A 15339-nucleotide genomic window follows, 5' to 3' on the forward strand; every position below is an offset into this window, starting at 1 on the left:
TAAGGGGGAATCGAAAAGATTTCTATCTGTAAGGGGTAGTGTTGGCAAGTTGCAATGGAAAAGGAATTGGGTAATTTTATCGTCAAGGGCATCTTGGGGTTAACTTAATCGGTTTGAATAAAATTCTTGGAATTCGTGAGCTCTTTCTGTGGTGGATAAAAGTAGGCGACCATTTCAGGAACAAATGGCAGAAATGTGTATCTTATCTCTTTTAATATGTAGATATCTTGCAAAAATGGTACTTGCTTTATTAGCATTAAACTGGAAATTAAATTTCTGCTTACACATATAAAGATTCACTCTTTTAGTAAGCAGAGTATTGTATTAATATTGAAGGGTTTGCAGCTTTAGCTTAAATTGTATATCATTAGAAGATATAAACTGTTGTTCCGCTGTAGTAATTTGTTTCTCCAGTAATGATTATTTAGAATTCAAATATTTGTTCTCATATTCCATTATGGCGATGGACACTCCTCATATGTAAGTTTCAAAAGCATCCATATGATTCATTTTCGATGTATCTTCAATTTAGTTGTTTTGGAACTAATCTGAAATAGCAGCTGCCAATTTGAGTTGATTTTGATCAGAAAGTAAAGTGTTAGTATTCATTCTCCACCTATATGTATTTTGAGGAACGCCAGCTAGGGTAAAGAAAAAGAGATTAAATCATGATCTGATATACTGATGGGTACTATATTAGAATTGGAAACCATATGAATTGAATTTCTGGAAGATAATAGTCAATACAAGAGTATGAGCACTGGAGAAGAATGTAAAGTCTTTGTCAGTTGGGTGTGCGAGTCGCCAATGATCTAATAATTGGGTAGTTGACAGAAAGGTTTTAAACAATGCATTTGTTTTTGTAGGATGAAAGTTAGTTTTGGAAACTCTTTCTAAGAGTGGGTTAGAAATTATATTAAAGTCACGTCCCATAACATTAGGTACAGGTCCTATAGCTCGGATTTCAGATGTAATTGTTTGCCAAAAATAGGGATCATCTTGAGTGGTAGCATAAATATTGACTAAATAGAGAGAAGATTTATCAATTTGAATATGAGCATAAATATAACGGCCATCTAATTCAGTTTTATGATTTAAAATGGTAACAGCAGCAGGCTGAATAAGATTGCCCTCTTTCAGGAAACCTCCCTTAGTCAGACTCTGGGAAAGCAGGCTTCTGACTGGAACTTTGAAAAAGCAGAAGCGAAGGCACCAAGGCAAGAAAAATTAATGAAAAGCATTAGGTAGGTGCCAAAGTCCATGAAATATCAGAATGTATGCAGTAGCAAGTGTAGAACTGTAATTTATCAGTGAAAATCAGCAAAACATTGCAGGCTGTGACAGAGCTTAACGTGCATCCGCCATCTTGGATCTCACACATTCCCGCAGTCCCCAACTGTACCAAAGTCCTAAATGTTTTATTGGCATTGATGTAGATGATTGCTCCTTTTCACTTCTTATCGACAAAACAAAGGTCCACACAACCAATAGTGTGAGTTATTTAATGATTATACCCAAAGATTACAATATAGAAAACCCCTCTCCGTCTCTGTCTTCCAGGATTCAAGCACAACTGCTGCACTGCAGCTGAAGGGAAGGTCCAGTAAGCTGCAAAGAAACATATGATTTTGAGCTCTGAAGCATGTACATATGTTTTGATGTGGAGGCACCCATGCAATGATTATTCAAGCTCTTCCAGCAGAAACCTAAAAAAAACATATTTTTTACCAAAGCTGAGACTATGAGACATTAAAATTCTACCATAACCCCACTCACACATCTCTCGTAGATCTTAATGGTTTGAAGGGAAACCTATTAAGTGAAAATGGGGAAGCCTTGAAATCTGCCAACAACTATTTTGAGAATCTCTACTCAACCGAAAGTGCTGCAGAAAGATAGAGTCGGTAAGTGTCTCATGGAATTCTCAGAGATAGAGAATTCAAAAGAGAGAGAGGGGAGACTGAAACCCACTTCTTTCTGAAGAAGCTATTCCCAGCAACAAAACTGATGGTCTGGCCTTTTTCTCACACCGCAATGTAGTAGTGTCTATCTTTTCACCAGTAGTATGTGGAGCAGTGTGGTTGCAGACAAAATTATTTGGGCCAGCAGGGGGCGCTATATACATGGTTCCCAAAGTCTGTTGAGCAAATTCTATTAATTTAAATGTTGCTGCTTCTGGCCTGTTTTTAGGTCTTGCCTACACAGCGCGCATGCGTTGCTTAGGAGGAGACCACTTGAAATCGATTCGGTTTTTCGCCCAAAAACGTGCACGCATTGCATTGCTTTTAATGGCAACGCATGCACGTTTGGCGATTCCCTTGCGGGAGCGAGCTTTGAAACCATCTGTTTGTAATTAACTTGCAAACAGATGGTACCCCTGCTCGTTCCCGCAAGGGAAACAGGCGCAGGCCCCCTCCTCTCTCTCATCCGCCTGCTGCCTCCTCCTCTCCTCGTCAACCTTGTTTCATTTGTCGCTTCTATTTTTCTTCTTCTTTCATTATCATTCTCCTTCATTTCACTGTTTTCTCCTTTCTTTCATTAAGAGCACTCAGTACCTCAAAGGTATCTTTGCATTCATTAATGTTTTTTCGTTCTTGCCAGACCAGTACAGTAAAGACCATGGGGGAAGGGGGGAGCTGCAGAGATATGGTTACCTTTAGAATTTAACTTACTTTCTGCGCTCAGTGACCTCAGGTAAGGAAGTCACCTGAGAAAAGAAACAGGAAGTTGAGCAACGGGAGCGGTTGCGTGAGCCAGGTGCAGCCCGGGCGGTGCAATTAGATTGGGCCCGTGGAGGAAGGCTGCAGCAACTGTCCGCCCCCGTGCTCTGGCAGGAGGGGTTCACAGGCCAGGCGCCCTCGTGCTGCAACCAGCCGACACTGAGTGGACGGAGCAGAGATAACACCCCGGGCTCCGTGGATCATTGCATTCAGACCTCTAGCCACTTTACTGTATTGAGGGGTGCAGGGACCAGCGCCCCAAGGATCCGCGGAGGACTGTGCACAGACCAACACCCCCTGGGCTCTGTAGAGGGTGCATCTGTGCCGATGGGCCTCTGATGCATGTCAAAGGATGCAGCTAGCCAAAGCAGGCAGCGTGTGAGCCATCACAGATTGACGGTCGCCCATGTCCCGTGTGAGTAGCTCAACTGTCTCGTCTTTTATTTCATTTAGCATTTTGCTGTCAGCGTTCGTTTACTTGTTGAAACTGCAAAACATAGTCCATAAGGTGCGGCTCCATCTTAAGCGTCACCACCCCGCGCCCCAGGACTCCTCCTCCCCCCAACTGTTACCGGAAGAGACCCCTGCAAAAGTCCGGGCCACTGACCTCACTTCTGATTGTTAGGTCTTGGGGCCATCCCCCTCCTTGAGTGTGTGCACTGGGGCGGCCTAATTCCTCCCTTCATCCTATGGATATGCACTGGGACCGAAAGCGGAGTGCACCCCCCCACCCCCGAATAGTTAGCAGCTCCAATGCACACATAAGTGCACTAGGCTTGCAAACAATAGTGGTGGATGCATACGCTGGCTGCATTTCCCCTCTCGGTGTGCACTGGGGTGGCTGTTACCTCCCAAAACACACATGCAAGCCACATTGGATGAGGACTGATTTGAGGGGTGACTGAATCCCCCCTCCCTTCATTTCCTTGTGTAATTGGATGTGCACCAGCGGTGCTAAGAATACCCTTCTTGCTCGTAGGTGTACCCTTCAGCTCCCCCTCCTATATAGAGCACGAGTGCTGCTCTCGAGTCACTCCCCCACCCCACCCCACCCTTCACACTTGTGCCTCTTCCCCTCCCCCCACAAGCAGCCTGTCCGGGTGTGCACAGTGGGGGCAGGCTTGCCTAGCTTCTCTTGCTCTGTCTTGTGTGTGGGGGTGGGGGTTTCATTGAGGTCTCGTGTCATAGAGGGGGTGGGAGTTTCCAGATCCTTTCTTCCTTTAATCACCCCGGGACCGCCCTCATTGTTCGACGGGATTGTCATGTGGGTGCGTTGGAGTTCCCCGTCTGTGGGGGCGCTGATGAGATTGCACTGTGAGGGGCGCCAGACAGGTGGGAAACCGGATGTAGATGTGACTCAAAATGGGCGATAGGTGTCTGTCAGGTGTCACCGAGAAGCCGGGTGGGGGGGGGGGGCAGAATGACAAGGGGGTGTCTGATAGCTTTGGCAAGTCCACGGTGGTCTGTGAGGCATCATAAACTAATGATGATAGAGGTGTCTGTAGTAGAGAAAACAAGCATTGGCATAGCCAATAGGTCTCGCCTTTGGGACCTTAGAAGTGTTTAGCCATGCAACAATTGATGTTGTTACACCAAGGATATTGTGCTGCATAACTAAATACTTATAAGGTCCCAAAAGCGAGACCTATTGGCTCTGCCAATGCTTGTTTCACTTACTGGCGCTAAAGGGGGCTAATAGCTGAAGATGTGAATTGTCAATTAAGATTTATAGAGCGCATGCTTGTGCTCAAAAGGGCTTCATAGCTCTAAGAGTTCAGCTACTGCAAGGCAGCATGCACACACAATCAAAGTTATAAAAGCCAGGTATCACGGCATTTCTGAAGTACTTCGCTTGGGCACTGATGAGCGTAGGTGAAGTGTTCCATATTTTGGGCACCAAAAACTTACAACAGTGACCTCCTGCCTGGCATGGTTTATGTGGAGGTCTTGGGCCAGACTCAGGTTAGAAGTCCTGGGCGGGGTAATATGGCTGAATCAAATCCTGATGTAGCACGGCCCCGGGTTTGCGAAGGCCTGGTATAGTCCTGCCACGCGTCACTCATCAGGCGCTGAACTAACACAAATGTAGGAATTTTCCTGCATCCCCGCACTTGATAGATGTGTCACACATATTAAAGTCTTCCTTACGAGGACCAGCTGTTTGGAAAAGACACTTAGAGTGCACGCAGACCGACGCTGGCTCCTCAAGGGTTAACATAATTCTGTGCTGTACTTGACTAGCATTGAGCTGCTGCCCAGAAGGCGCGGGGAGGTGGTTGTCATAGTTACAAACTGGGGCTGTGACTTGCGCATAAGAGCTCTCAAAAGTGAAAGCAAGAGGAAAGGGGAGAGGCTGGCTTTCTAGGATTTGCGCATGTGGGAAAGAACCTTTCAAATTGCGTGCGTGTTTCTGCCATGGACGTCTTCAGATGGTGAATGAATTAGGTCCTTGCTGCCAGCTATGTCTGTGCAACTAGAGCCCAACCTCGCACCCCAACAATCATCGTCAGTTTTGGTAAGCTGCAGTACAACTGCTCAAGTAACTAGTGCTGTAATTTGTTGTCTGGTCTGTGCAGCCCTGGGTTAAATGGGGATGTAATCCCCCTTTTTTTCCTGCAGCTCCTTCTTTTGCCAGGAAATATCACCTGAGGCCTGATGGGCTGGGACAGGGGCAGGTGGTCCTGCTTGAGCCTGCTGGGTGTCACCTGTTGTCAACAGAAACCTGAGATTCACAATGCCCCAGTGTTACAAACCATTTTCTTTATCACTCCCTAAATGAGAGTGTAATTATTCTCACACCTTCTGGTGTAATTGTGTGTTTTTGAATTGTTGAGCAGACAATAGAACGCTGTTGGCATTGTTCTTAGTTTACTGTACGTAGACCGCATGGCATTTTCCCATGCCTCGCAGAGGCTGCTTTTGCTTTTCATTTCTCCCAGGCCTCGCCATAGGCACTGTGCAACATGGTGACCTCAGCAGAGACCATAGCCTGGCATGCTTCTAAGACAAGGCTGTGCAAGGGTGCTCCGGCCCTTCAAGGTGTACAGATAAGGGACTGTGCTAACCAGAAACTGCCTGCAGGCCCTGGCCATGTATTGTGGCCCTGCACGCATGGTGTCAGCAACATGTACAAATGGGCTCTCTGGAGAGTACACAAGGAGCAGAGCATTATGTTCAATAACAGAATATATTCCATGTCTTCTTGTCTTTAAAGGAACTTTTATTCATGATTGCTCAATCTGGCGTATCAAATATCTTCAGTAAAGTCTTGCTTTTTAATCAACAGTACACCGAAAAATTAAACTACATTTCCCAGAATGCAACTTTATATTGGATAAATGTCAAAAATGGCTGGAAATGTAACACATTATAGGGCTACTTTTGGAAAGCAGTTCACCTGTCTTGGCATGACTTAATGTTGCTCTACAGCCATCAGCTAAGGTCAAACTCCCTGACCTTCACATGTGTGCACTTGGCTCCCTAGATGAAACCATCTAGGTAATCGAATTCAGCAATGCAGCTATGTTTGCACTTTATGCTACAGTTCATATTTGCATTTTTTTAGAAGAACATTTTTCCTACAGCTTCTGCTCACATCACCAATCCCGTAAACTGTTAATATCATGGTTACACATTTGTTTACTACAATCCGGTTACAAGGGCACCAGGTTAGTGCATTCCATCAGTTTTAAGATCTTCTTCTTCGAGTTTCTCTTTGCTCAAATGTGTGTAATTTCTACTATTTATATATGTTTCACTCTTCTTCATTGCTTGATTTTGCTCTCGAGAAGGTGTCACTCTCAGTCGTTGAATGCCACTCATAATAACTCTGAAATTATGAAAATGTTACACCTAAGCAATCTGAAACCATGGCAGCAATGCTGGTGTGCACAGCCAAAGCTTTTATATGTGATCCCTTTGTCCAAAGGCAGTCAAAGCAGAGATCATAGCTGAGATGAGATGGACTGTGGCCCAGAAGTCGTGCTGCTGCATTTTGAATTATCTGAAGTCTCTTTAATGATGCCTGTGTGATGCCCAGATATAAATTATTGCCATAGTCTAAGCACAGTGTTATTATGGTCTGGACCTTGGCTTTTTGGGTGGAAGACCAGCGCCTTTCTTTTGATGCGCTTTCTGACACCAGCCACAGCTCTCTGCTCGGGTAAACTGTACAGCTTCGGGTGCACTGGCCCCAGCCGCGGTGCATCCATTGGGGCGCTGGGGCGTAGCCCCACTAGACACATCGCCCTAATTCGTGCAAGCACCACTCTCGTGCTGCCGCTGATAAAAGACGGCAGACGCTACTATTCTAAACATGCGCGGCAATCGGCCGCTGAAGGGGGTGGGGGCGGGGCTGCGGCAGCACTCAACAAGGTTTGAGTGACAGACAGTCAGACTGTATCTGATAGCAGAACGTAGTGCGCATGCTCGGGTTTAGGCTATGACCAGCCAGAACATGCGCATTGTCAGCCACTAATATAGGTTCAGTAGGAGAGCGAGGGAGGGGGGACCCGAGAGGCCGTCGCAGCCCCCCGGTCTCCTAGTGGGCGGGCCGTATCTGTGCCCTAGCCAATGAATCCAGTGGCGCTGCTAATGCAGCAGCATCTGGATTGGCTGAGAGTCTCAGCCAATCCAGACGCTGCAGACACCTGCCGCGCAGTCTGAAGTTGTTCCTGCTGCAGACGGACTTGCCCAGACCTTCTCCTGCTCCGGAGTCCGAACCGACCCAGGAACTGGACGCAGAGGTGGCACGCGCGGGATCGGGATCAGGTAAGTCAAGTTTTTTATTTTACATTAAACCCCAACCCCCGCCCCCGAGAATTGCGTGCCGCGACTCTCTAAGAGGGTTGGTTGTTCCATCGAACCGCAAAAGAGACCGTGGCTAGATTACCTATTACAAAGGCACTTTTTAAAAAAATCATGGACTGACCAGAGAGCTGACTTTGTAACCTTGCAGTACATAAAATAATTTTAACGAAAACATATTTTTCCGGACTTATGAGAAATGACAGCACTTTGATTTTGCATTCAGTTATTTGTACTCGTTTTTAGGAGACTTTTATTCAATGGTAAGAAAATACAAAAAGACTCGATATTTCCCAGCTTATTCTTTCCCCTCGTCTACTCATGTGACATGTTGAAAAACAATTAACTGAACAAGTGTTACAATATTGGGCAGATTGTTGTTAGGCTATTGAGGGATGGACAGGTGCGCTATTGCATAAAAACCATGTCGGAAATGTTCGCTTGTATTTATTGTGAGCCTTAGACCATAGGAATGTTGGTGGTCAGGGATTTTTGTAATGTTTTTCCATATCTGTTTCTCCCCTCTGTCACCTTCACTTACATTTCCCACACCGTATATCCCTTTCCACTCCCAAGCTATTATACCGCACCCCAGGTGTAATTAATATCGTTTTTTTTTTTTTTTACCTCAGACCATTTCATTACCTATATATTTATCTTGAGCTTTCGAAAGTGCAAATGTGTGCCTGTGGACATTTTGCTGCTATATTGAGTGGGACCAGAACTAAACAGTTGAAATCAGTCAGTATGTTTAAAGACTGGTCCTTAGGGCCTTTCCAAATTTTATGTTTTCTGGAAATAGAAGAATGTTCCTCCTAGACAAGTGTTTTTATGTTGGGAACAGGATATTTGAGCCGGAATCAGGCACACCCTTCTGAACTAGACAGATGGTCTTTAATGTCTGCACTCCTTAACAGATACTCAGACAAGAGTGACTCCAGTTCATGTTTTTTTTTATTGCAGCAAGGTGTTTCTTCCGGAGTGTTCAAAGTTGCGGTTTGTCCGTGGGTTTCTGAGGTATTGGTTCTTCTTACGCGTTGTCTTTGATTGAATGTATGCCATCTGTCTTTGGATTGAGTGTGGGACTTGTTAATTTGGCGTTTTTGTTTATGCTTGGGTGGTAGGCATTGTTTTGAGTCATTGAGGCCATTGGCTTTCAATCCTTTGATTTTTGAACCTGGGATTGGTTGTCTTCTATCTCGTGTTGAACTCCGGCCCTGGATTTACCTATTGCATTCTGCTGCATTCTGGGTGTTGTATTCCTGATTCACTAAGCCTTTTACATGCCACTCCACAGCAGTAGTTTACGTTCGAAGACACTTTGGTGTTGGCTCACATGGCCCTTTTGACTCATGTCAATATCCAAGCATCGCATTTCATGTTGCGGTACTTGCCTGTATTTTTTAATGTGACCAGGCTATCGAGCTGTACGCCACATGGGAAACTTCACTGAATGCTGCGCACAATGCACGTGATAGGAATTGCATTTGGCTGCTATAATGAATTTTTTAAAATGTAGGCCGGCAACATGTAATGCAATGTTTGGATATTGACACGAGTTTGCGCGAGTCGGGAACAGGAGGATTTTCGCTATGCCCTTTGATTCAGTGAGTCTCTTGGCGGCAATTGATTCATATATATAATTTCTTTGTTTTTCTTACATGTTTTATATGGAATGACGAACATTTTTCTTTGAGTGTTTGTTTTATTTTCGGCTTTATACTTCAAACGGATGGACATGAGTAGAACTATATGCTTGGTGGGCAATCTTTTCCGTGTGCATCTCTGCACGGTGGCGATTGGAAACAAAAATGCACAATGCCTCGCCAGCGTATGGGTTGTTCTCATTTTCTTTTTTTCTTCACATGAAGGTTATTGCGTCCTCATCCATTTTTTTTCTGCCTTTATACTAAATATTGAGCACCTCCTGCAGCATTTAATTAAATGTAATGAGCCAGAGGAAATTACTTTGAGATGCTTTTGGCCACCATACAGACATGATAAACAAAGCAGGGGAAGGGGGACTTTAAATTTTATTTTTCTGTCAGACAATTTTTCTAAAGTCTTTTATGTATTTATTACTGTTTTTTTTAACACACAAGGGTCTGGGAGATGACATTTTTAGCAGGATAATCCCACTGGGTTTCCAGTTTCTGCTCTATTCTTCCCTAGTGCTAAACGCCAGAAACATAGTGACAAATGTTGGTTTTGTTTTATGTTGAAGCACCATGCCAACTAACGTTTCATTGCTTGACACTCAACACAAATATTCCGAGGGTTCTGGGAGCAGAGATGGGACTCCATTTGAAATCTTCCTTCACAGAGGAGTACCGTGTGCTTTTGGTAATCATAAAGACAGTAAAATCAGGCAGTAAGATGGTTTTCCGGCAGCACGACCATGTCGTTCAGACTAGAAATAAATTATGTAAGTTTGAAGGCTACACTAATATATGCTGCCATTTATAGGCGGCCGCCATTATCTGCCATGTTGCGATTATGCCACAAAAGCAAGCAAGACCTGTTTTTATAATGTATACATTTGAAGCAGCAACGAAGGGCCTTGTAAAGTACAGTCCCAAATCAAAAGCCCCTTCTGTCTGACGGCCCTGTGTAAAATGCATGCTGTCTCTTTAAATAAGTGTACCCTTTACTATTATGTTTTTCTATTAGATGTTATCTCTGATTTGAGGCTGGCGCTTCCCTAACGGTAGCTAAGGTATCCATTTTAGGGTGCAGCAAAAAGCAACAAACGTTACACAAAATTGCCATTTTCTAAAGCAGGGGTTCAGGAGAGCCGGATCCATCATCACAGATTCAAAATATCTAATTAGTATGTGAATGAGTAGCATTTAGATTAATTCTACCGACATTTATTTTATCCTGAAAATCTGGCGTGGATTTGGCCCTCCTGGAACTATGTTGGACACATCTACTCTTAGAGCTGAGATTTCCATGAGTCTTATAGTCTGAATTCAGCACCTGAGCATAATAGGACATAATGTATGAAGCTCTGTGGTAATACTGAATAAGCAGCTACCTATGTTATGCCATCTATTAATGTAATAACTGCACTTTCACAATTGCTTTATTAACCTTCCTGCTTTCTCAAATTTGCTTGAAAATGCACGATTTTTCTTCAAAATTTTCTTGGGGGGGGGTAACCCCCCAAACCCCCCTTTTGGGGTTCGGGCTTGCTCGCTCGCTACGGTGCTGTATGCTAATTCGTTTGCGCCCACCACTTTAAAATCTCACCCACCGCCCCTGACTGGCCCTTCTCGGGCTCCCTTGCTGCTGAACACTAATGTAGCGTGGCACTGGCCTTTTCGCAAGGTTTCCTGTGCGCTTCTCTTCTGTGCAGCATGCACTGCCATCGCCTTTGAGGGCAGCACAGCAGTGGTAGGTCTCACTTCTAGAGGAAGAGACCAACTGCCTTCAGCAAAGGGGGATCCTCGTTGCAGGTTATTGTGATGACGCGAGGCCCCTTCTTCAGTGCTGCTGTCCTGGAGGACGCAGTCCAAAGGCACACACCTGAACAGTCGTTTAGACAGCGACTGCATGAGCAGGCGGGTGGTTTTACTTAGTTTTGTTATGCTACACTTGGCTTGTATGACCTGTGCGATCAGGGTCAGAGTGGCCTAGAGAGCAATCAGTCAGTGCCGGTCTTACAGGTCCGTATCTTGGGGGATGTTTTTTATTGGTTTTTTTATATATATTTTTTTATTTTATTGTCGAAACATTGCAGCAGAAGCAAAGAAGAACACCATACATTAACACTGGAGTTCAACTCCCCTGATCGCCAAATAATAACAGTAACCATGAGCATCCCACTACCCTCCCCGCCCCATCCCACCCCTAGATGCCAGTCAGCCCAATAAGAGTCAGCCACATGATTAAACACCAAGATATGTACTTCAGTACAGCGGTCCACATCACACGCGCTCCCATTATTTCACCCCTTACCTCTGTATCCCAGTAGTCTCTGATATTTCCAAAGAATAGTACTGTATCCATTTGTCACACCACCTTAGGGAATTTCCGTGGACGGATATTTTTGTATTGTTTATTTTAGTAGTGCAAAGTAGGGGTATCCCTCCAGGTCCTGATTCTGGCAGCCAGTGGCGTAACAAAAATTGAGGGGGTCCCCTGCAAAATACATGGAGGGGCCCCTCCAGGCTCCAGACCCAGCCTGTAGCTCTCAGACACTGCTCGTGCACAGTACAGGAAGGGCCCCCCAGGAGATTGGGCCCCCCAGGAGACTGGTGCCCCACCGGACATTGGGCCCCCCCCCGCTCCTCGGGGGCTATAGATACGCCACTGCTGTCAGCTCCTTTCTGGTCCAGATCTGGGATCGGGCCGACTCGGGGAAACATGCAGAATCTGTCTTGGTGTCATTTTCTGGTACCAGGACTTAATTCAGCAGTGCCCACATGTCTGCTTTTCCTCCCGAGCACCAATGTGCAATGAGCAGGGGGACTTTCTTACATTAACATCTAGCTAGGCCTACAACCAAGACCTGATTTAAAGCGCCATCAGCCTTCATTTTGTTTAAGGTTCACCCTGGCTGGAAGCCATCTGTAGCCTAACTAACACCTTGCTGCCAATTCAATGAAAGGAAACAAAAGCACAAACGTATCACATTCAAAAGTACTTTAGAGAAACTACGACTTGGAGACTGGTTTTTAACTTTCTTCAATTCCCTATGTAAGAGTTGTGGTTGCACTGTAAGAATGCAAGAATTATCTGTCTGTATGAGTAATTACACAAATTTTGATTCAAACAGCACCTACTATTTTTTTTATTTAATTCTTTTATTGCGCTTACCATTGCAGTGTAGGGAGTAAGTTTACAGGAAATATTACATAAAACAAAGAGGGTTGTTAGGTGTTGGAATCACATTTCAGTCATACTTGTAGAGATTATGGGCCATTAGTATGAGCGATTACCAAATAGCGTTTTTTTGCGAATCATTATTTGGCACTCACTATTACTAATGTACTAAAGTTATTTCCTATTGAGTTATTTGTAGTGAGTCGCAAATAGACCTATCTTATGAATTTTAAAAAGGTAGGTCGAAATTTGTGACCCACTAGGATTCACGGGCATCATAGGGATGGTGGCCTGCCGTGGTAAGCAGACCCCTATGTCTGCTATTGCTTTTCAATAGAGCAATCATTTTTTTTAATTTTTTTTTTTAAATGCAGTCCATTTTCCTTAAAGGAAAACGGGATGTGTTTAAAATAAAAAATGAAATGTTTCATTTTTTGTTTTTTAAAAGCTGGCAGTAGTCTTTGGGACCACTGCGTGCTCCTACATAATATGTTTTTTAAACATTTTCAAAAAGGGAAGGCGCCACAAGGGGACTCCTACCCATTTGTGAATAGGTTACCACCAACTTTGAGTTGGTGGTAAAGCACGAATGCTTAGCGACCGCATTTTGTCGCAAAACATTGGCACATACCATTCAGATTCCCTATTTGGAAGGGATGCCCTGCACAAGCCTCTTTCAAATAGCGATTCTGTTTTTGGTCACCCCGACTCTTTTGCGTCACGTTATCACTTGTTAGCTGTGGTGAAGTGTGCAGAGTCCTAAAGCCACAAAAAACGAAGTCAGCAAACCAGGAGGTGTGAAGGCAAAAAGTCAGAGGAAAAAACCACGCCAAGGATGCTAGGTGTAACATGCACCACGTAAGTTATGTGCATTTACTCCACCCTTATTTTTCATTCTCCTTAAATTGGAAGATTATCCCCATGTGGCAGTTTATCTTCAACGTTTACTAGAAGGCAGACTGTGTTTGCCAAGATTCATCTAGGTGAATATTCGAAAGAGCACATCGTCAAATCCGATGCAGCTGAACAATCAGAGGGAAAGAAATCTGGGTGCCTTGGATGCAGTTTTCCTCAATACCAAATGAGGGAGATGGGGCGCATATTGGTCCAGCATACAGGCCCCAATAAATGCAATGTAGCACCGAAGGAGGATGCAGTTCCTGTAGGGTGGGGAAAGAAGAGAAGGAGGCTCGGTTGGTCAACACCCTTACTCAGTAAAAAGTGTGGGTGTCTCCCAATTTGGGAAGTGGGGCTCTCACACACCCATTTGGGGTCATGCTTCATCATAGGGCTTGCTCCTCGTCAGGCCGTGTGTGTAGTTATGGTCAACATGTTTCTTGCTTTATGTGTGTAAATCACTCAGCAATTCTTCAGGACCTATCTTGATGCACTATCTACAAAACGAGGCAGAGCGAGGGGTAGGTTCCCAGCACCGGTTTTCCAGGAAAACTGTTGGTCCCATGATTTGTATTATTAAGGTACCTCATTGAAAGGTCATCAGAGTTATTGGTTCATTTTCCATAACCAACCACCCGTGTAGATAGTACATCAAGATAAGTCCTGAGGAATTTCCGAGTCATTTACACACATAAGGCAAGAAACATGTTGACCATGACTACACACACCTAGACACCTCCGACCATTATAATCTGCGGTATCCCTATTCTTGTTTTAATTAAGACGAGTGGGCTCATAGATTAAAATTCATTTTGGAGCACCACCTCGCCCTTATTTTATTTCTCCTCACATCACCTCACATTTACACCACTAGGCCCCTCACACGCACCTCACCTATACGGCTTGGGGAAAAAGATCTCCTGCAAAGAGCCCCTCATAGGGTGCCTGTTAGACCTAGCATATCTTGGCGTGCCTATCCCTGACTTTTTGCCTCTGCCTCCTTTGCAGTCTAGATGCTGTGGGTACTTTGCCACTGCTGATCAGTGTCAAAGTACAAGTGTTCCCTATGTAAATTGTAATGGTGATTGGTTGGCCATGATTGGTATGTTTGCCTCACTAGTAAAGTCCCTAGTGATGTGCACTGTGTGCCAGGGCTAGGAATGCAAAGGCGCGCGGAGAAGGGAACTCAGGCCTGCAGTGTAGGGCCTGCGCGCGGAGTGCTAAGTTAGCATGTTGTCCTTACAAGTGCAACCACTTGTCAGGCCTGACTTTCCCTTTTACATACACATTGGGCACCCCTGTGGTAGGTCCCAGGTAACCCCTGGTCAGGGTGCAGTGTAGGTAAAAGGCAGAACATATACTGAGGTGTGTGCTATGTTCTGACAGTGAAAAACACTCCATTTCGTTTTTCACTGCTGAAAGACCATCCTGCCCATAGGACAAAATGGGGGAGGCTGGGTGTTGTGTTTGTCAGCCTAGTTTCCTGTCAGTTTATAAGGGAGAGGTGACGTTTCGTATGTATTAACTCAGTGTCATAACACATCTTTCTGTGAAGGTGGTTTTGTCACTGTGTTCAGAAACCACTCTTTTAGAAAGTGGCTGAGTTTTGTGCTCTAAGCATTTCTGTGTGTCTCTGCTGAAATGTGGATTATCTGTCTGGAACTGAAAGGTGAGAGGAGCTGGGAGAGGTCTTTACCCAGGGAGGGGTTGAGATGACACCAGGCTGCCCTGCATCTGGAGAGTAGGGGTCCCAGCAGATTGGGATCACCAGTCCTTCGTGGGCCGAGGGTGTGAAGCCCCATGTCATACTGAAAGGTCACCCTCGTGCGTCGCCCGCTGAGGCTTGTCCTAATTTAAATAATAAAATAGATAAACACAGTTGGCGGCAAGAGTGCATGGTGCGGGCCGCTCTTCACACTTCACACCTTAATAGGAAGAGGCGTGCCGCTGCCCTATCCGAGGGCGAAGGCCTCTATGTTCACGGCAGCATTTCAGCTGTTTCGTCCTCTACATGTATCTGGTCCAAATTCCCACGCAGCCTGCAGCGCGTGCGGTTGGGTGCGGAGTTGCTGCTTGGCGATTGAAGTGC

General features: G+C 45.0%; 1 protein-coding gene across 3 annotated transcripts in view; it reads left to right on the forward strand.

The window, feature by feature from the left end:
- The first annotated feature begins 5029 nt into the window (after window positions 1-5029).
- The window catches only part of TLR3 (toll like receptor 3), a 243377-nt gene continuing 233067 nt past the window's right edge, over window positions 5030-15339 (forward strand). Inside the window, exon 1 of one of the 3 annotated variants that reach the window (XM_085641971.1) lies at window positions 5030-5235. In XM_085641971.1, coding sequence (XP_085498097.1) covers window positions 5182-5235 — 54 coding nt within the window. In that variant the 5' untranslated portion in view covers window positions 5030-5181. The remainder of the gene's footprint in view (window positions 5236-15339) is intronic. The other 2 variants (XM_085641967.1, XM_085641969.1) reach the window with 2 other exon arrangements.

Source organism: Triturus cristatus, chromosome 2_2 (genome assembly GCF_964204655.1).
Source record: "Triturus cristatus chromosome 2_2, aTriCri1.1, whole genome shotgun sequence".
Lineage (NCBI taxonomy): Eukaryota > Metazoa > Chordata > Amphibia > Caudata > Salamandridae > Triturus > Triturus cristatus.